Source organism: Chelonoidis abingdonii, chromosome 2 (genome assembly GCF_003597395.2).
Source record: "Chelonoidis abingdonii isolate Lonesome George chromosome 2, CheloAbing_2.0, whole genome shotgun sequence".
NCBI classification, from domain to species: domain Eukaryota; kingdom Metazoa; phylum Chordata; order Testudines; family Testudinidae; genus Chelonoidis; species Chelonoidis abingdonii.
The window spans coordinates 186,063,123-186,086,097 of record NC_133770.1 but is presented as its reverse complement, the minus strand read 5'-3'; the positions used below and the strand labels follow the sequence as shown (position 1 = coordinate 186,086,097).

Genomic DNA, 22,975 nt, shown 5'->3' with positions numbered 1-22,975 from the left:
CGTCCTTGAGCTTCCAGTTACAGGTGGCAAACCATTAGGCTCTCCTGGGCCAATGTGAGTTCAATTTGTGGGGCTCTCTGCCCAAGTTTGAGGACTCCTCCAGGAGTGTGACAGGAAGTTCAAAGCTCTGGTGGAGTAGGGTACAGTGGCTGCCAGGGCAACCCTGCAGGTAACATCGGATGTGGCGGACACGGCCGCGTGCTCCAGGGCCTCCACAGTGTCCATGAGAAGGATGTCATGGCTCCTGCTGTCTGGGCTATGCAGTGACGTGCAGAAATCCTTGCAGGACCTTCCGTTTGACAGCAAGGCTCTGTTTGCGGAACAGATGGACTTAAAACTGCACGGCCTGAAAGACTCCTGCACTACGCTTAAGACTCTTGGCCTCTGTGTTCGGCTCCAGCTAGACCTACGTTTAAACCACAGCAGGCTCCCACCAGGCCACCCTCTTCAAATACAAGCCCCCTTATAAAAAGTCACGGAACTGTAAGAAACGCTCGCAGAGGCAGTCCCGATCTGCCCCCCAGCTTGGATCCTCAAGGGCAAACAGGCAGGGAAACGTCAGTTTTGACGGGATGCCCGGGGGGACCTACCGGTCCTCTTTAGGGACTCACCAGCAATAAAGCTTCCCTCTCTGGGGAACATGCTCCAAGGGGTCCCATTCAGAGGCAGGCCCCAGTTGCTGGAACTGGTGTCCAACGCATCGGACCTGGGGTGGGGAGCCCACGTGGGAGACGTTCAGACCCAAGGTCTGTGGTCTGCAGAGTATCTGGCCCTCCACATAAAAGTCAAGGAGCTCCGGGTGGTCCGGCTGATGTGTGTGTGTGGCCTTCCGCTTGCACCTGGAGGGCAGGATGGTCAGGGTTCTCATGGACAACATGACCTCGATGTTTTACATCAACAGGCAATGTGGGGCCAGATCCTCTGCCCTCTGCCTAGATGCCCTCAAGCTGTAGGACTTCTGTATAGCCCATGACCTTTGCCTACAGGCCTACCACCTACTGGGCACCCGGAACTCACGGGCGGATTGCTTGAGCAGGGACTTCTCCTCTCAGCACGAGTGGTCTCTTCACCCAGAGGTGGTGCACAGACTTTTCCAAGAGTGGGGAACTCCCCAGGTAGACCTGTTTGCCACTCGTCAGAACAGTTGCTGTCCCCAGTTCTGCTCCTGAGGTGGCTAGGACGGGGCACTATCTCATATGCCTTCTTCCTATCCTGGTCAGGCCAGTTTCTCTATGCCTTCCCCCCCTGTTCCCGCTGATCAGCAAGGTCCTGGAAAAGATAAAGATGGATGGGGCCTGGGTTCTCCTGATTGCCCGGCATGGCCCAGGCAGGATTGGTACGGGACCCTCAAGAGCCTGGCGGTTGCAATGCAATGGTATCCAATGCAAGAGCTCTCTAGTCTGCATGAATGCAGAGGGGATTGTATTCTACGTTTACAAATTGAATGAATTTTTGGGACAGGTGTATTGGTGTATAGAAGCACTTTCTTTTTAAAGGATCATTGTTCCTAGAGACAACGAATGTGAATGTTCAATTAGTCTGTTTCAGTTCAAGAATCATAAGCACTGTTGTAATAATAAGCAGTATATGAGCCCCTGAGGAGTGGAAATAAGCAAGCAATATATGTCTGTCAGGAATTTAGCAGAGTCTTTTGATCACCATGAAATATAATTTTCTTTATGGGCAATTGTGTGAGACTGTAGGGACAACAAATTTAGAGGAATTGTTAAGCAATTCATTTTCTGTCATTATTAGAGGGTATACATAATGCTGGTATTTTTTCAGTGTTTCAGCTAGGCATTCCTTTGCTTGAGAGAACACACATTGTGGATAGGATCCACCACAACACTTTTTTGAAGATAAAACCATGAAGTATGTCGATGATACTTCTACTGCTCTCTTGGTGTTAATATGCATGTATGGTTAGAGAGCAGCGTACGCCTGGCAAGGTATTTTAACTCTGAAATGTATTGTCTTTGTAGAATTAAGGTAGGTCTTAAAGTTCTTGGGAGGAAAAAATTCTTCTTCCCACCGATCTATAGCTTTTCTATGCAGACAGATTTTAGTATCTCCCTCGACTGTGCTAAGGTATTATTTACTAGATGTTTTTAGGGTCACATATATAGATGCTGCTCTTTGGCACTTAGTTCTCTGCTATGGTTTATAAATGCCACCTCTTTCCTTAGCAAAAACTTGTTACAGGTTTGAATGGCTGCATGGTAGAGTTTAATAGCTGTGAAATTGGAGAAGGTTGCAGATTACTGGTTTTACCCTCACTATTTGATGATCTTTTACATCTAAATTTTTGTTAGCAATGTACTTGAATGTGTATAATTTAATCAGAGAATCACAATGATCGTTTGCAATACAATGACAAACCTGGATTATTCTGTGGCAATATTTGTTAACAGATCTCAAGTTCATATTAGATAAATATTATATTAATAGAACCAGTAATCAGTGTAAAATTGCCTTCCCTCTCCTCCAAAAATTGATATTTTAGGTCTTTTTATCATCTTGTTCCAGCCATGCCACTAACAGCCATCTATGGGTTAGCTGCCTTTTTTCTTTTTTTAATTGAAAACTGGAATTTTAAACTAGCTTTTATAAAGTTTTATAAATTATAAAGATTGTGAGTTATTAATGTCTAACTATCTGAATAACTTTTGAATTTTGACTGCTATGAAGCCCTTTTATTCTGTACTCTGTTTTTTCTGTCAAACTCTTGGAATGCTTGGAAATCTGGGTTTGTCCAGGGCTCAGTTCAGCAAGGAATTTAATTCCCACTCACTTCCATAAGACTTGAGTGCTATGCAGTATCATGGTCAAAGTGAGGCACACAGTCGTTCCCCTCCAGTTGACTTCCCTGCACAGGGGTATTTTTCCTAGAACAAATTTCTACTCTAAATTATTTATTATTATTGCAAATAAGTACCCACGAGAACCATAGGCGAGTTTTCTCATTTGTGATATGAGTCCCAAGTCCACTTTGCTTGTCTTCATTCATCTCAGCCAAATTAGATGACTAAGGCCCTACCAAATTCACAGCCATGAAAAATGTGTCACGGACTGTGAAATCTGGTCTCGTGTGTGCTTTTACCGCATATTATACAGATTTCACCAGGGAGACCAGCGTTTCTCAAATTGGAGTCCTGACCCAATGGGGGATTGTGGGGGGTGGCAAAGTTATTTTTCGGGAGGTTGTGGTATTGCCACCCTTATTTCTCAGCTTGGCGGCCAGAGAGCAGCAGTTGTTCACCAGGCGCCCAGCTCTGAAGGCAGCATTCTGCCACCAGCAGCGCAGAAGTAAGGGTGGCAATACCATGCCATGCCACCCTTACCTCTGCACTGCTGGCTTCAGAGCTAGGCAGCTGGAGAGTGGCAGCTGCTGACGGAGTGCCCAGCTCTGCAGGCAGCAGCAGAGATGTAAGGGTGGCAGTACCATACCATGCCATCCTTACTTCTGCGCTGGTGCTGGCCGTAGTTCTGCCTTCAGAGCTGGGCTCCTGGCCAGCAGTCATCACTCTTCAGCTGCCCAGCTCTGAAGGCAGTGCTGCTGCCAGCAGCAGCACAAAAGTAAGCATAACAGTACCACAACTCCCCCCTACAATACCGTTGCAACCACCACACAACTCCTTTTTGGGTTAGGACCCCTACAATTACAGCACTGAAATTTCAGAATTAAATAGCTGAAATCATGAAATTTACGATTTTTAAAATCCTATGACTCTGAAATTGACCAAAATAGGCTATGAATTTGGTAGAGCTCTATAGATGGCACATACCCAAGATTAATATATGAAGTACAGCTAATCACAGAGGGCAAGCAACAAGATAACCTTGTTCTGCCCTTCCCTGTTCTTCATTCTTGCTAATGCAGCCTTGCAAAATTGTCCTTGAATATTTACAGCCCAAGTACAAAATCTACTTGCTTGCTCTTTACCAGGCTGCTGACCATGGGAAATAAAACTTGATATTTTACTTGCTGGTCAAAAATAAAATGCTTTCCTTGACACTTTGCAAAACTGCACTTATGGATGTACAACAATACAACTGAAGTATGTGTTGATGCTCCTGGATTAAACTTTTGTGATTTCTGTCACTCTCTGTTTTGTGCAGTGTAGTTTTAGCCATGTCTGCTTCAGGATATCTTTTTCATTGGACCAACTTCTACACAGAGCTCTTCTTCAGGTCTGGGAAAAGTATTTCCAGCATCACAGCAAAATGCAAGGTGTAATGGATTGCAGCCCACTAACCCTCTCTTTTTGTCCTGTGACTATAGAGGTGTTGTCAGGCCACTCCACTCTGTATGGTCCCTTAGAATATGTGCTAACTAGTCATGCTAAACAATCTGTTCCATATTGCATTTGCTGTAAAACTGGGAGTATCTTTCCCAGACTGGAAGAAGAGTTCTGTGTCTCAGAAAGCTTGTTTCTCTCACCAAAAGATACTGGACCCACTTTGGACCTCACCCACTTTATCACTAACAGTTAGTTTTAGTGAATTGGAATAAGTTAAGAAACTTTAATTTAAAAATGTTCAATTATAAATTAAGCAAAATGTTAACTAGGCTAGAACCAAAGTAACAAATGTTTTTGCACCTTTTCAAGAAAGAGGTTTTCATGAAGGAAAAATAGCAGATATTAGTGTAATTTAATTATATGGAGTGGGTGAAAATGTTTGGAACATATAACATGCTAGTCACACTTATGGGTGAAAAGTTCCTTGTTTGCTATACTGACTTAGTGCAAGCTAGGTAAAAATCACCTTGAAATTCTTAAAATTGCAACAGAAACTTTAAAATAACTGTGGTAAAACAAACTTTCTCACAAACTGAATAAATCATAATTGTTACACTTCAAAAATATATTGTGGACTAAACACAACCAAGAAAGATGTTATTGGTAATAGATTGATTTCTCCCTCTCATCTCACAGTGAATTGTTAAATTTAAGTGTGTATTCTTGGTTCTGCCTAATAACGCTTGTGTTGTTCTCTTCTTTTCACAGGCCAAGGCTGCAAGCACAAAGGAAGTTTGCTCAATCCCAGCCAAACAGTCCCAGCACAACTCCAGTAAAGATAGTGGAACCGTTGTTACCCCCTCCAGCTACTCAGATTTCTGACCTCTCCAAAAGGAAGCCCAAGACAGAAGATTTCCTTACATTTCTCTGCCTTCGAGGTAGGAATCTTACAGCAGCCTAAGGGAACAATCTGTAGTTCAGAGAACAAGCTGCAGCATCACGCACTACAGTCTAGTGCTGGACGCAGTGGTGCTACCCTTGAACCTACTGCACACATTTCCACCCAGTAGTCTGACTGTAGCTACAGTGGAGTAGCGTTTTACTTCATTGATTTAAAGATTATAGAATTAGGCCAATAGAGCAAATGGAAATTACTTTTATGCTTAGCACCCTTTTTCCTTGTCCTTCCATCCCTCTCTCTCAATTATGTCTGATTGTATAAACTGAGGCCCTGCTTAACCCTCACAAGTGCTTCTTTATTTCCACTTGGAGTTGCTGGTTATTCTCTTCCTCTACATATGGAGTGTTCATTAACCGCTCTTCACCCCACCAGCTAAATCCCAGAGCAACAAGCCTTATCTGACTAGAAGAAAAGGTTCATTTTGGTTTTGTCTTTGCATAAGAAAAATGTGTGTGTTCAGTGGGATAACGTATGCATGTTCGCTAACTCACTGTAAAACCATAGTGGAAACAAGGCATCGGTAGGTCTAACCAGGAGATAGATAGATATGGTGAACTTCCTAGCTAGCCTGTGTCAATTATCCCACTGAAAAAAACACACGGGTTTTGGCAGTGAAAAGAAAAGCCTTTGGGTGACACATTGATAATTCTGTCTTGATTAAATCAGAGACTCGTTTGGAGTGCTGTACCTCGCTGCTAGGTTATACTTAGGCTCCCCCCAAGTTGGGACTTTTTCATTACCCCCCCCTCCCCCCCGCCCCCAGCAGAGGCCTGGTGATATTTTCCTCCTGTTTAATCTCTTGATTGTGGCATTAGACCTGCATTCTAACATCCCTCATCTGAGAGTGCTGGGACTGCCACCAGCCCCTTTATAGTTAGATGGTGCTGATGTGCAGTGTGCCAGAGGGGTTGCTGTTGCCATTGCCCTGTGCTCTTCACCACTGGCTCGCAGACCTTGCAATGAGGAACACTGCCATTGCCTTTACCTTCCTGTAGCCTGGTTGAAGGAGTGTGCCTTCATTACAGATAGTGCCTGCCCTGCTTGCAGAATCCTAACGCAATGGGCTAATCCCCTGAGGTTTGCTACGTTTGCCTCGTTTCTCAGTTACTACTATCACTTTGCAGGTTCCCATTGCTTCTCTTACAGCACAGTTCTCTCGCTTGGAATACAACTGATCAGCATCAATCATAGCTGCCTGCCTTGGTTTTCTTCTCCTAGTTCAGCATGATTGAATTTTCCTATGCTTATGTATACTGCTGCTAATGGCTTGAAACCAGGCTGCCAAGCTGCCTATCTTGACTCTCTCATCCAGTATGTAAAAGGGATAGGGATGGAAGGTTGTTTTTTTTTAAATATATATGGATTGTGAAAAGTAGCGTCCAGTGGAGACTGAAATGCAGACTCAATCCCTTTCTACATTTCTGTGGATTAGATCTAATTTGCTGTGTGGTAATTTGCTCTGTCTGTTGGCAGCACGCTGCTGGAGTGCTCAGGGCCAATTGATGCATTCTGTTTGTGGGAAAATTCAGCTAATAAGTGTGTGCACATGGGTGCATTCGTGCAGATATATTTTCCTCTTCTTATTAAGTGTGTATTGTTAAATCTCTCAAGGCCCCCACCCCTATGGAGAGGCAATTTGATAAGGGGGGAGACTTTACTCTCAGCAATCTGACTTGAATAATGCGATATGAGAGGCAGGGTATTTTCTCCTGATCCAATGCTTCATGCAGCAAGATTTTTCTCTTAATAGTGAACATTTGGATCTGGTATCTGTAATTTTCTTCTAATAGATGTTCTGCTGTAAAGTAATAGAAGTTTTCGAAAGTTGTTGAAGGTCTGCAGTCAACTCCAAATTTCTTCAAGATCCAGAAATATAGGTGTTTTTCAAACAATGTGTGCATGTAAACAAAAGGTTATAGATAGATAGATCTCCTCCCCCAGGAAGTATTAGGATAAAAATACAGTATTCGGATAAAAAATAAACCTTACACAGCTCCATTGTCACTATATAGGGTCTGAGAACAACATACAGGGAGTCTGGGGGGAGAATTCCTGTGGCGCAAGCACTGCATTGGATTGCCTTAAACAGGGACATGTTCAGGGAAGGAGCCTAGGATAGAAGAGGGTGGGCCATAGAATGGACATATTGACACGCACTGGCTTGTGCTTCAAGCCACAGGGAACACTGTGGAGTATGCCATAATTTAGAGGACCCAGGCTGCTCTGAATTATGCTGGGGCCATTGCAGTAGGGTACAGATTCTGTGCTGTGCCTGCAGGAGACAACAGGACTCCTGGAGGCAGAGCATCAAATATGGCTCATAATGCACATTTTCAACCTTCATTTTCACCAGTTTTTTTAATGTGTATTTATTAATTTACTTATTTTTCACACACCTGTAATATAAAAAGTTACAGGGAAAAGAGATTGGACAAAGGTTATACAAAGGAACTTTAGCCAATATGTACAAGTAGCAGTGGTGGGGAAACTTTAAAGATTCCCCCAAGATTAAGCCTTTGTTTCCCAAGGAAAACACTCTGCTGACCTCCCATGGGAAGTTGTGAAACTTAGACTAGTTGGTGAGTGTACTTTTTATGTTTTTTTTCCTAATGTCTTTCCTAAAGTGACACTGCTACGTTAAAATTCTTGCATTTTTTTTAAAAAAATCTTACTTGTGTTACTAATAAACAGACATCCTAGTTTAAAAAAAAAACAAAATTATCCTATTAACTCCCCCCATAAAACCCCACATTTTTCTGCGATTGAAATGAAATGCTGAACTTTAGTTTCCCTAGCCATAATATATACATAGATTTCAGTTGAACATAATGTTTTATTGATATATTTACAATTTTTAAGAAAGTTTGAAGCCTGCCAGTACCATCAATCATTTATAATAAAATTAAAATTACTAGAATGATCCAGTCACAGTGCGTTGGTTCTTTACTATTGTCAATGGCCTTGCTGTTTCTGCCTCTTGTTTTTGTTCCTTTTCATCCGGTTTGTTCAGAGCTTTGCATGTGTTCTACAATTGTCTGCCTTCAAATGTAATCTGCAGAACAGCACGTTACCATCAACATGAAATTTGTCCATGCCAAACTCAGTGACATGGTCTTTAGGGGTGATAAAGTTTTCGGCATTTCTTCATAACTTTAATTGCTCACAGTTGGAGACTGAAGTGAACTTAGAGATGCATTAAAACACAAATCCCTACATGCTGTTGATCAGCCTCTCTCTATATATGCCTGAAGCAGTTTATTGGAGTACGTTTAGCTATGTAAATGTAAGGCACGCTAAAAAATCAACCACAAAAGGGGTAGATCGCGTGCATTGAATAAGTGACACTGATACTTTCAGTAAAATTTAGCAAATAGTTAATATATGTACTTTTTTTTCAGAGAATGTAGAAAACTGTTAAAAACACAAATTCTGCATTTTTTCTACGTTTTTCAGAGGCAAATGGATTTCAAGGATCTCTGTTATTAACACAAAAATTATTGAATCTAAAATAATTTAAAAAATGTCAATTCCTCACTTTTCTCATTTTATGCCATCTTGTTTTATTACATTTTGCTCAACATGGACAATAATGACAGAATGGATATAAAATTGAAATCCATCTGTCAATTTCTGATTAGTTAAAGTTCGTTGGATCTGCAGTATTCTGCAAATGAATAAGTGCTTGAAGAGAACATTGTTTAAAAATAACTTATTTTTTTGTTTTAAAAAACTTTTTGATAGCCAGCCTTAGTTAAAAGCATGTTGTAGAAAACATCATTCTTAAGCTTTAATGGACAAGAGAATGTCCCTTTAAAAACACTGAATAACTGATATTTTCCCCACATCTTGCATTGTGATCCACAGTTTTTTCTAAATGAAGTAGTTGAGGCTGTAGTTGAGGCTGTGGTTGACATTCATTTGTAACACTATTTCCCTCCAAAGTCTTTGTTCTACATAAAATTATGAATCTAATGTCCTTTTTCAAATAAAGTTTCAGAAATGTTAAGGTTGACCCACTGCTATATCCAAGTACTTGCAAATATTTTTGTGAAGGAAAAATCAATCTTGCTGCTGCTGTTGTGTGGTTAAACAAAGTGATTCTGTAAGTGGGGTGAGAATTTAATTCTGGTGTGACTACCATAGAACAACCCCCCCACTCCCCAATATCTCTTTCCATCCCCAGGACTCTTTAACACAGCTTCAGCCCCATCCTTCAGTACACACAACATTTTAAGATGGATTTTATACTAGTGATTGTTAAGCAGAAAAGAACATTTGAAAGTTGATTTTAAACTGTTGGCTAGAACCATGGGACACGCAAGAATAGAAAGCCTGTCTTGTCTATGATTGAAGCACCTTTCTCTCTTCAGATGTTACCATGATTAAATCAGATTATTAGAGTTGAAAAGCAGGTAAAAACTTGGTGATGAACCCAAAACCCTTTAGAAATGGAGGAAAAATTCCAGTCAGATTTTCAAATCAGTTTGATTAGGTCGCACACTCACTCCAAGCAAGCACCACAAGACTTTTTTTTCTTTCAGTGCAATCACTTATTAAACACTAAGAAGCAAACTTTCAAAACTTTTCATGTGGGGTTTCAACTCTGCAGCTTCAGTTGTTACTGAGAGCTGTGCTGCTAAATCCCCACCCAGTTATTTTACAGTGTACTCTGTGTGACAGACCCAGACCAATGGGGTACAGGAGTCTGGCAGAGGGCAAATATACTGGTCACTGGATGAGTAGTTTTCTGTTCCCTGAGTGACCTGAGCAGGGGCTGCACTAGAGTTGAGTAATCAGGAACCTGCCTTTAGAACCATTAAGGCACACAGGCTGCTGCCAATTCAGATGCTGCCCCAGCCAATCACCAGGCAGGCTAATCGAGAGCACCTGGTTTAAAAGCCGAACTCACTCCAGTCAGGCGAGCAGCCGACTCAGAGGAGCACGGAAGGTGGCGCACTGCGCCAGGACGGCAAACATGAGCCGAGAGGTGCGAAAAGGAGCTAGACCGTAAGGGTGGCTGCAAACTAAGTCAATTTATCAGACACCAGAGGACAGTCCTGTGGTAAGATAAAGAAGGTGTTTGGAGGAGGCCATCCGGGGAAGTAGCCCAGGAGTTGTAGCTTCGCATCGCAACTGTTATCAAGAGGCCACTATAGGACCATGCAATCCACCGGGCCCGCGGAACCCGGAGTAAGAGGGTCTGGGTTCCCCCCAAACCTCCCAACTCCTGATTAGACACAGGAGGAGTTGATCCAGACTGTGGGGAAGATCACTGAAGTGAGCAAATCTGCCAATAAGCGCAGGACCCACCAACGTAGAGGAGGAACTTTGTCACATCTGGTATTGTGTAAAACTGAAATTCATAGCAATTTATAGGTTTAACAGTGATGTAATTGTTGGTAACATAGTACCTGTATCATGAGGCACATGTAGAACATTTGTTCAGGTCTTTGAAAACTGTGCAGCAGGTCAGCTCATGAGACAGTCCTGCAGGGTGATCCTCTTGTGCAGAGTCTTGTTGATTTCAGTGGGACTCTGTCTCTTTGCAGGATTGGGAACTAGTCTGGCTGATGAGTCAGTAGTATGAGCTTTGTTGTCTCAGTGATATTTGCTCAGTGACTGCTTGAAAGCTACAATGTGATACTATACGGCGAGTAATTTTTTTCCTGAATCATCTTGTTGAAAACAGTGTAAATCTATGGCACTGTATAAATGTTTGATATATGCGTTACAACAATCTCTCTTTCTGAGAAAGGTGTACCACTTGGGCTAATTAGGCCAGTTTCACAGCAGTGGAGTTTTACACACTTCCGGTGGGCCTCAAAGTGTTGCTGTTCTGTTGGCTGGAGAGCATATTTGGAATAAATTGTACATTCTGTCTCATGTATTTCATAAGGCAGTGGGGAAATGAAGGGACCTTATTGGGTTTCCTGTTCAAATTCCTTTTACAGATGACATACAAAATATCAAACCTCGATGTTAAAGGCCATGAGGACTTAGAGATTTGCATCCCTTCATAAAAGTGTTACAGTCCTTTAAAATATTGAACAAATGCTCATATAAAGTGACTCTTCCCTCCCAATAGAAGCTAATGGAATCGCTTTGTTCCTCTGTGAAGCTCATCTCGTTCTCTCTGTAAGTTACTTCAGGAAGATACACTGAACTTTGTAAACTTACAGCTACCATCTGTACTTTGTGAAACGAACGTTTATGCCACACTTTTCCCTGTAAGTACAGTAATTTAAAAATTCCAGTAACAGCAAGAACTTCACTCTTCCCTTGAGGAGGGGAGGCTTTTCTTTATGGCTTTAACCTGCAAAAATGTAGCTAGAAAGTCTAATTGAATTCCAGGAACGTGGAAAATTACATACAGGTTGTTGATGGCAGACAGCAGGACTCCACAAAGGGCGAAAAGGCCCATGCTTAGAGATCCCTGTGTAGGACTGAGGTCTATATTACTTTGGGTTCTTCCTTATTTCTCTGAAAGTTTATGATCGTAATTATTCTTTTTAAACATGCTCTAATTTAAGTGAGGAGAGAATTTACTAATTCCTGCTTGCTTTCGTTAGCACAAATTGTGAGGGCTGTGAACACTTTTGAAATTACTATTCATTGATTTTTCAAACTCTTCACTTGAAAATGGGCATTAATGGGCATTTTTAATTTTGTTCTGTTTTTAAAAAAGCCATCTTACTAAGACGAAATTTTTTTTAAAATTAATAGGTGTATTTTCAAAGTATTTAGAATGCAACATTGACCAGGCTTGGCAGAATTCCGGTTCCTTTATTATTTTAGTTTTTAAATCATGCCCCAGAATTTCCAACATTAGAAGGAATGGAATAGTGCAGATACTTCTGAAGTGTTTGCCTGCAATGTTCTTATCTTTAAATACCTTCTTTGAAGGAGCCCATGTGCCCTTTGCCAGAGGCATAATTAGTATCTTTCAGTAGTGCATGTGGAGAGGAACATGTCATCTTTATGCTGTAGTACAATAGCCTGTACTTCTACTGTGTTTTCTGTGACTGAGATCATATTATTCCTAATAGCTTCTGTTTTAAGTTGTCTTTACCCCCCTACAATTATTTACAGGTTAAAAATGTTAATGGAGCAGTAAAAGTTGAGGAGTTAGTTATCTTTCCACTCCACCTCCACCCTTCAGGGGAGATGATAGTAGCAAAGATGATGATTAGTAGCTAACATTAGAAAGCTTTCTCAGGATCAGTTTTCAAAATAAGCTGGAGGTCTGGGAACTAGGTTTTATTGATTTTTTTTAGGGATTCCTAAATTAGAGACACCTCAGTAATTAAAGCCTCAAAATACAGTTTTCAGCCTGTGCTAACAGAACTTCTGGCCTTTCATAACCCAGAACACACAATTCTTCATTCTTTCACATGATTTAACGATTCAATCAATTTTACAGTGCTGCAGTGTTGCAACATGTGCAAGCAGCAAACTCCACTGTCACTGCAGCAAAGGTGCATATTTTTCCAAAGTTTGTCACCTTTCACCATTCCAGTGACCCTGTCCTCCAGAGACGGCCCGTACCTGCTGATGGGGGTGCGGGAGGGAGGACATAATTCAAAGGCACAGCTCAAGTCACGCCCCCAGCTCCTTACCCTCGGACTCCCTCCCCAGAAAGCATCAGCCTCTCCATGCAGCTCCCAGCTGTTGCTTCTACCTCTGCCCTACCTCAGAGCAGCTCACTGGCTCTGGCAGCTGCCCCACGGCTGCATCATCATGTGACCTGGCAGAAATCTGGGGGTGCACATGACCCCGGGTGCCTCCCCCGGCCACGTGTTACCTCTGCTGTCCTCCCACAATCATTCCACTCTTAAATAGGCCATGGGACAGGTGTCACATTTTGGGATGCAGTTGAGAGCAGTTTGAGGTTGTGCCACTCTGCTGTTGTAGCTCCCCGTGTGGGCACTCCAGCCAGCATACACACATGCACTGGGTGTCTGTGTGTTAAGTAAGCAGCCTTGGTTCAGCAACTCTTAACTCCATCAACCTGCTTGTCACGTCACAGCCATGCTCTGGTCTCCATCACTCTTGGTTGCAAGTAGCCAAGTAGCCCAACACAGCCAAAGTCCTGAATTTCCCCAAAATATTCTGACCTGAAATGGTCAGTAATAAGACCCACTGCTCCTTTAAAGAAACAAAAGCACAGCAGCGTGTGGCTTTAACTGGAGCTTTTAATAATCACTGCAATTCAAATACAGCACTGGGTTTATGTAGAATAAAAGCAAAACCTGTGTATTTCATCAAAAAGATTTGAAATAAGTTCAAATTTAAGGGTTAAAGTCAAATGGTTACAAACAAAAATGAAAACATGCTTCTAAAAGTCTAAAACTTAATGTAGCAAGATATAGTCTTTGTTCAAGATGTTTTTTCTCTCTCTCTCCCACAGTCTTCTTTCCAGCTTTTTACCGGTCAGGACCTATCACAGAGCTCAAATAGCTTTGTTTTTTGTCTCCTTAAGGTGAAGGATAACTTGAGGTTCTTTGCCTCTCCCTTTGACAGTCCAATAATCCTTTGAAATATATTTTCTAAAGGGTATTTAGTTACGGATTGGTCCTGCTTTGAGCAGGGGGTTGGACTATATGACCTCCTGAGGTCCTTCCAACCCTGAGAGTCTATGATTCTACCCCCAGATAAAGTTCATTAGTTCATGCTGAGTAAAGGAGACACAATGTTTGGAAGATCAAGCTTCTTGAGAGTTCCTCCCCTGCTGTTGGTTTTTACTATATAAGTGATCTCTTCCTGCTGCAATCTCCAATACAAATGAATAGCTAATTGAATCTGGGGCACACCTGGTTTGCGGTATTGGCCCCTTTCCATTGTCTGCAGAAAACTTAGCAATTGCCCATCTTTTAGTCACAGACTTTAAAGCATAACATTAGTAAATATCCATAATTTCACATACAGCATTTTTATGTATATTTTACAATAGTAGTATTGACCAGAGTGGAGATTGCTTTCAAATCTTATCTCACAAGGTGTATTTTGTACAAAAATTATCGCAGTAGTATGTAGGGTGTGAACACCGGGGTGCCTAAGGTCACAGCTGGATGAATTGATTTAAATCAGCAACTTAAATTGTGATTTAAATCAAATGGAAAGTCTCTCAATTGAAATAATTGATTTTCATAAACTTTCCATTTGTATTTCGGTTACTTCCTAAAGACAGGTGCATTCTCATTGGTTGATATATCTATTAAAACATGTTAATTTACAATTAAATAGAGCCTTTACATTATATTTGGTACCATCTTTTTGCTACCCAGGAGGGTACAATATAACTATGTACATTTATTAAGGAAATAACTAGCTTAATATTTTCAGATGCTGATTAATTATACATTTTAGTATGTTCGGGTAGGAAGAAACTATAAAATAAGAGTATGAGGCCACCCCCCAGGGGGTGGGAGGGAGAATGGTTAATGGATGATCCTCATCAGATACATGATGGTATCTGCTGGAGTCAGAGGCTGGGTTTCAACACCTATGGTGACTCTGACAGTCTCTTACACCCAGATGCACAGACCCTGGGTCCCCCACAGGATGAAGCCCTTAAAACAGTACATGACTTATTGTGCCATATTTATAAAGATTGACCTCAAAACTTAGATGTTTTCCCCCTGATTTTTTCTTTATATAGCAAAGCAGCCTTTAAAAACAAATTTGTAATAGAAGCTCTTGGATTCAGCATATTTTTTTTTGTTATTTAAGTGTTTTAAGAGATAATAAATTTTTCGAGCTTAACATAGTTTATATTAAATTCAGATTTCATTTAAAACAAGCTTAGTTTGAAAAAGCAAAACTCATTATAATCTAAATAAAATAAGATGATTAACAATTAAAAAAAAAAAGTGAAGAAAAAATAATTTTCTATCCCTTCTGTTGTGGTGTACCCCTTAACTGTTGTCATTTTCCTGGGGGGAAAATGTAGTGGCCTGGTGTCTCCATCCTCTGCTATCTTAACAGGGCATATCTCCTCTGTATGTGTCATAACCTTTTTAAATTAACACCGCCCCCCCCCCCCCCACACACACTTTAAAGTCAGACAGGACCATCATGATAATCTAGCCTGACCTCCTGCAGAATGTAGGCCATAGAACCTCACCACTCCTGAAATAGACCCCCTAACCTCTGGCTGAGTTACTGAAGTCCTCAAATCATGGTTTAAAGACTTCAAGTTACAGAGAATTCACCATTTACACTACTTTAAACCTGCAAGTGACCCATGTCCCAGGCTGTGGAGGAAGGTGAAAAATCCCCAGCGTCTCTGCCAATCTGACCTGGGGGAAAATTCATTCCCAACCCCAAATATGGCAATCAGTTAGACCACGAGTCAGCAACCTTTCAGAAGTGGTGTGCTGAATCTTCATCTATTCACTCTAACGTAAGGTTTCATGTGCCAGTAATACATTTTAACATTTTTAGAAGGTCTCTTTCTATAAGTCTATAATATATAACTAAACTATTGTTGGATGTAAAGTAAATAAGGCTTTTAAAATGTTTAAGAAGCTTCATTTAAAATTAAATTAAAATGCAGAGCCCCCCCGACTGGTGGCCAGGACCCGGGCAGTGTGAGTGCAACTGAAAACCAGTTTGCGTGCCGCCTTCGGCACCCGTGCCATTGGTTGCCTACCCCTGAGTTAGACCCTGAAGGCAAGACCTCCAGCCAGACACTTGGGAAATAATTCTCTGTAGTAACTCAGAGGCCTCCCCATCTAGTGTCCCATCATCAGCCATTGGAAATATTTGCTGTTAGCAGCTGCAGATCGGCTACATGCCAGTGTAGGCAGTCTCATCATACCATCTCCTCCATAAATGTATCCAGCTCAGTCTTGAAGCCAGTCAGGTTTTTTTGCCCCCACTGCTCCCCTTGGGAGGCTGTTCCAGTACTTCCATTCCTCTGATGGTTAAAAACCTTCATCTAATTTTGGACCTAAACTTGTTGATGGCCAGTTTATATCCATTTGTTCTTGTGTCCACATCGGCGCTTAACTTAAATAATTCCTCTCCCTCCCTGGTATTTATCCCTCTGATATATTTATAGAGGGCAATCCTATCTCCCCTCAGCCTTCTTTTGGTTAGGCTAAACAAGCCAAGCTCTTTGAGTTTCCTCTAATAATAAGGTAGGTCTTCCATTCCTCAGATCATCTTAGCAGTCCTTCTCTGCACCTGTTCCAGTTTGAATTAATCTTTCTTAAACATGGGAGTCCAGAACTGCACACAGTATTCCAGATGAGATTTCACCAGTGCCTCATATAATGGCGCTAACACTTCCTGTCTCTACTGAAAATACTTCACCTGATGCTTCCTATAACTGCATTAGCCTTTTTCACAGCTGCATCACTTTGGTGGCTCATAGTCATCCTGCGATCCACCAGTGCACTCAGGCCTTTCTCCTCCTCTGTCACTTCCAACTTCAGCCTCTTAGGGACTACATAAGAACTATACAGACAGCTTAAAGAAAGCCAAATGAGATCCTTCCAATCAAATGGCAGGTTTACCAATATAGTTATGAAAGGAGGGCATTAAAATGCTGATACTTTGGGAAGAGAAGATTTTTAATTGCTTCATAACCTTGATTAGCTTAATTCTAAAATACAAGGAATTGCAACATGAAGACTTGAGGTAGTTTTAAAAAAAACTGGAAGGAAGTTTTCATAGCTGGTTTGTGGTACTAAATGATTTGGGCATTTGAAGTTGGGCTTTTGGCATAACAAGAAATAATGAGAATTAATTCAGTATCTTTTGTGTAAGCTTTGAAGTGAAGAGATTTTAATTGCTTGAACCATTCTGTTAATATTACATTTGTATAGAACACCTTTCATCCCAGAGAATCCTAAAGCCCTTTTCAAAATTCACACTAATACACAGTGCTCTGCCATAGATAGAGCTTTTCTCATATGTGGTATGAAAAATAAATATATGTTGTATATAGGATCACTTCACCCACCGGTAAAATATGGTGCTGTGCATTGTTAACAGTCAGTCATTTAGGACAGGAAGTGAAGAATAAAGCATTAATTTACGTTATAATGGTAGAGGTTTAAAAACTTACAAAGCACACGCTAGCCAGAAGAGCATATACAAGATAATGGTGGAAACCATAGTAGTGAGGTGCGAGTGATGAAAGTCTACTGACCTTCCTCCTTCCTCAGTTGTTAGGTGTTCTGTTAGGATGCTGTCCAGACTGCTATCTTTCATACCAACTTCTGGCTGGAGATGTTTGATAAATTAGAAATGCAGCTAGAAGGCAGAAGGAACTTTCTATTTTTTCTCTACTCTGTAGCCTCCCGAGTGCTGCAGAGGAATCAAGATTCTCCCTTATGCTGCCCCCTGACCTCCAATCACATGAATGACTTCAGTGCCTGCTTCTGCTGCTGTTCATATATTGCTGCAGCAATGTGAAATTGACTTGATTCTAGGAACAAGAGGGGCTGGTCGTCTGGGTTCTCCTCCCGTCTGTACCACTGACTCACTGTAGGACTATAGGCAAGCCAATTAGACTTTCAATACCTATTTATAAAATGAGAATAACATTTCACTACTTAATAGAGGTATTGATGTCACTGTAGTTTTTGGCCTTCGTAAGCCCATATCTATGAATCCTCTGATTTTTGTAATTCTAGAAATGTTATGGGTATTTTTTTACTTTAATTTTAAAGGAACAAAAAATCTCTCTCCCATCATGTGATGACAGACATGAAAATGCAAACCAGGTTCCAGGGTTTGATGTCTATTGTCAATGTGAAAATGTTAGGAAATATAACAATTATTCCCAACCCCCATTCCGTGTCTGTCCTTCCACATGCCATATGTGCTGCCACTAATGGTGCCAAGGCTAGTTCAAACTCCCTCTTGGCTGCCAACCTGCAGCTGGAGATAGGTCTTCTGCTGAGCAGCAACGGTAACCTCTGACCACAAAGAGGAATAGCTTAGTAGTGTAAGAAGCATGGTCTGGTGGAATATGTATGAGAATGAGTTCTAATTCTAAACCAATCCTAGTTCTGAGACTAGTTCCCTCTATTGTTTTGATATGGTCAGGTCACTTACTCATTCTGCCTTAGCTTCCCTATTTTTAAAATCGAAGGTAAAGTCCCTGCATGGGTTCTGTGATGAGTAGATAGTTAATGTTCGTATAAGTGCTGAATGCTAGAGTGGGGAGGAAGAACTATGGCAAGACAAGGGGGACTTGAAGAAGAGCATGCAGGAAGTAAAGGAGTACTAGAATGGAGAGCAAAGAAAAATTTGATGCTGTGTTTCAAAGAGAAGAAGGAGAACAATAAGTAGAAATGAGAGAAGAGAATGGTAGGTTATACCAGCAACGGTCTTGCACAAGTGTGGCATGGGTTAGAACATTTCAGTGTATGTTCCTTTCTTACTGTGTTTCCTTGGTTGACATTTTATAACCTGAGTTTTGAGAACATTCATACTACTAAGATAACCAACAAATGATTTGGTTGAAAATGGAGCCTGTGTCCACCCTGCTTCCTTTATTATATAGTAAAGGCTAGAGATTAGACAACACATGGTTAAAATGCTGTCAGCTTAGGGTTCCCAGGTGTCCAGTTTTCGACTGGAAAGTCCAGTCAAAAAGAGAACCTAGCAGTGTCCAGTCAGGGCTGCTGACCAGACGCTTTAAGTCCGGTCACCTGTAGTAACCAGTCTCTACCACTGGGTGTGTGTGGAAGAGCTGCAGCTCCCGCTGCAGCCTGGAGGAGCAGTGGAGCACTCAAGAACAGCTCCAGTGGAGAGAGGTGCCAGCGGCTGCCCTACTATGCCCCAAGCGCAGCTCTCCCTGCCCCACTCACCCTGCACCCATAGAGCGTGACGTTCTTTCCCCTGCCCCAGTTATCCCTCTGCCCCCAGAGTGTGACTCTCCCTTTCCCACCCTGCCCCAGTTACTCACCTCCAGAGCTCAGCTCTCTTTCCAACATCATGCCCCAGTCACCCCACACCCCTAGATCTCTGCTCAGCTGGCAGGGGGAGGGTGGGTGGAAACAGCAGCAAGCAATTTTTGTTTCTTTGATATTGCTGGTTGCTCTGGAGTCACTAGTTAAATAACCTACAGTTCATGAGAAGGTAAAACTTTCCAGCAGCCAAGGATCTTGTGAATTATCAGAATCCCAACATTTTTGTTGAATTGTCCCTTGGAGGGAAAAATGCTGGCAACTGTGCGTGATTTTGAACCAAGCACAAGCAGCTGCTCTGCACTTCTGCAGTGAGAGAGGCTGATGATGGAACAAAGATTTCTCCTACATAAAATAGCCAGTTAGTATTTCTGGAATCATCAGGGAGAGCAGTCTTGGTAGCACTGTAGCTGAAGTCCAAATCCTGTTCATAGTGATCTGATCATGGTGGAAGGAGTGTTAAGTGTATGTGTGTGCGCATGTGAATGAGAGAGAGAAATTGCTCAACTGTAGAGGTTGGAGTAAAATTGCTCTAATTGCTTTGAGATCTTCAGATAAAAGTTCTTATACAAGTCCCCCTGTTTATTTTTTACCGTCCAGTATCCTACTTCCTACCTTGTCTGTGTCTCTCTCATCTACCAGAAAGATTAAAATTATTTTTGTTCTGAAGATTTCCATTGATCTCTAGCTTTCCCTTCCCCTTCTCCTTCTGAGGATAAATAATTGTCTCATGCTCCACTGCTTTCACAAGCTGCTTTAAAAGGAGGAATTGGACTGTATGTCATAGCTATAACACCAGGCAGTTCATGGTCCAGTGATGATGGAGGGAGCATGATTTGAAGGGCAGTGTGCATATGTGCTCTTTGCCTCACTTGCACACTTTGGATATACGTGTCTCCAAGTTATTCAGGCACCAGAGAACTCTCTGTCCCATTTGATTATTCCTGCATGTGGAATTAAATAAATGAAATATAATTGCTCTTCACTTTGGAGACTACATATCTGATTCTCAGTAAGGCTCCATTATGCCACCCTCACAGTATAAAAGGGCCATAAAATATGGGTATAAATTAAGTTTACTCTCCCTTTAAGGACCATTTACACTGCCTGCCAGAGAAGCATAAAGGGGGCCTTATTGTAAATGAGAATTTGGCCCTGTATATTTAGCACAGAGGTGCAGGCATGTCAGCCCTATTCAGAAGGCAAGATTTTCCACCTGTATGCTCCCCCAAAATGGGGCCTTATATCAAAGGCAGGGAAAAACCAAACCTTCACAGAATTCCAGTAGTGTAGTATTTGGCATGCCACATATTTATTGGGTCAGGCTTAAGGTGCACATACCTTGACCTGCCTCATTCTTAAATCACTGTGACGGCTTAAATTGTTTTAGTGTTTTTCAAAAGCACAGCTGGGTTATGTTTAATTGTTCGAAGAAATAAGAGAAGGGGGCTTAAGAGGGAGTCTGTGTAAATAATTGAGGAAGAAGAATCCAATTTTACAGAAACCGCAGCCCAAATTAGAGAGAAGGCTGTTGGATTGAAATGATTTCTGTTGTGGTTGTAACATACCACAATTTGATCTCTGCCCAGATGAAAACATTTGGTTTGCACTTCAGTAAACATTGCAGAAACACTGCCAGCTAATTTTTGAAGAGTAACAAAATACTGCTTTTGGCAAAACACTCTTTCCATACTCCTGAGTCCATAGCTCTGACCCAAATTCATGAGTTTTTTCAGCTTTGTTAATGCTCTTATATAATCTGAGGCAAAAATGCCTGTAATTTCATAGGAAACAGTATCTTTTATTTTTGAGGGGAGGGGAATTGAACATTCCACAAATAAAAAATATTAATACTCATATTTTTCTTTTAAATGTGCCAAAAAGAGAGTATAATTTGTTTTATTGCTTCAGCCACTTTCTTCTGAGATTGCAGCGTAGGTGTGTGCAAGTAGCGTAGGTAGCTGCCCGAGTTCAAAACCTGATACTTACATATGCACATTGAATTATATGCAAGCTTAAGGGCATGTCTTCATGAGCAACGTTAGCGCTGCCATGGCAGCGCTTTAACGTGGCTGTGTAGTTGTGGCACCAGCGCTGGGTCTCCTAGTGGTGTAAAAAAACCCACCCCCATGAGGGGAGTAGCTACCAGCTTGGGAGTGCAGCTCCCAGCACTAGTGCATTGTCTACGCTGCCACTTTACAACACTGAAACTTGCAGCGCTCAGAGGGTGTTTTTTCATACCCCTGAGTGAGAAAGTTGCAGCACTGTAAAGTGGCAGTGCAGACATGGCCTAAGTTTTGCACATGAAAAAATGTGAAAGTTTTTCAACATTTTGTGCTGAGGATTTTTAAAGGAAATACATAATTTAAAAATCAAACTTCCGTATGACTTTTTTTATTCCTATTGTTATACAAATAATACTTAGATGACTCTAACTGAAAGAGATTAAATAACAATTAGCTTCTTTACTTGTACGTTAGGCAACACTTTGTGTATAGTCAGTTTCATTGTTTCCCCTATATAGTCAGTTTCCTTTGTGTAGATCTTTCACAGAACATCAGACAGGGGGAAAACACTTACAAGAAAGAGAGAAATGTAATTGTGAAACCACAGATGTTGGCAGATTACCTGAAAACACATTTAGCTCATTTTTAATAAAAGAACCGGAAGAGATGAGTTCAAAATTAACTGTTGAAAGAGATCTTGGAGTCTGTGAAAATTTCACCTCAGTGCACAGTAGTGGTCAAAAAGGCTGACAAAATGCTTGGAACTATTGGGGAATGGATAGAAAATAAGACTGAAAGTATCATAATGCCACTATATAAATCCATGGTGTGCCCACACTTCGAATACTGTGTCGAGTTCTGGTCGCCCCATCTCTGAAACTATATAGTGGACCTGGAAAAGGTTCGGAGAAGGACAACAAAGATGATCAAGGGTACAGACTAACTTCCATTAAGGAAAGACTAAAAAGGTAAGGGCTGATCATCTTAGAAAAGAAGTGACTACGGAGGAATATGATAGAGGTCTATAAAATCATGAATGGTATCGAAAAAGTGAATAGAGAAATGTTACTTTTTCCCCCCACCAAACAAAAACCAGCAGTCATCTGATGAAGGTAATAGGCAGTATGTTTAATAGAAAGGAGAGAGTATTTTTTCACACAATGCACAATTAACTTGGAACTCGTTGCTATGGGATATTGTGATGGCCAAAAGTATAAATGGGCTAAAAAAAGGACTGGATAAATTAATGGAGGATTGGCTCTTTGGTGGCTCTTAGGTCAAAATGGACAAGGATTCAGGCCTGTGCTTGGAGTGACCCTAAATCTCTGACTATCAGAAGCCAAGAAGGGAAGATGGGTGGATCACTCCAGTTGCCTCTTCTCCACAATCCCAAAGCTTGGCCACTGTAGAGACAGGATACTGGGATGGATGGACCATTGGTCTGACCTAGTATGACCTTTCTTATGTTCTTCAGAGTCTGTTATTTGCAATCCTTTTGTAGTAAGAGACAAAATATCCAGAAAATTGCTAGACAGAACTCACTGTTAACATAATGATGATCAATTAAAACGCGCATTAAGTAGTTCGTGTAAAATATCTCTTGTGGGCTATCTGATTGGATGGAGGCTGTTTCTTTCAAAGTCATTTAAAGTCATTTAAGTTTCTGTCATACATATTGTTCCAGTGGAAACCTGAGAACAGCAAACCCATGGCCCATTTTCATTAAGAAAAAAGTTGTGTTAAGTTAGTTAACACAAGGCGAAATCCTAGTGAAGACAAGGCAATTGTTGTTTTTCACAGTAATTAGCAGATTGAGGCTCCCCCACAAAGGAAGATTATGTT

General features: G+C 41.4%; 1 protein-coding gene across 1 annotated transcript in view; it reads left to right on the top strand.

Annotated features, from left to right (window-relative positions):
- JARID2 (jumonji and AT-rich interaction domain containing 2) overlaps window positions 1-22,975 on the top strand; it is a 321,154-nt gene that overhangs the window by 228,229 nt on the left and 69,950 nt on the right. Inside the window, exon 4 of the mRNA XM_032772601.2 lies at window positions 5,010-5,179. Coding sequence (XP_032628492.1) covers window positions 5,010-5,179 — 170 coding nt within the window. The remainder of the gene's footprint in view (window positions 1-5,009; window positions 5,180-22,975) is intronic.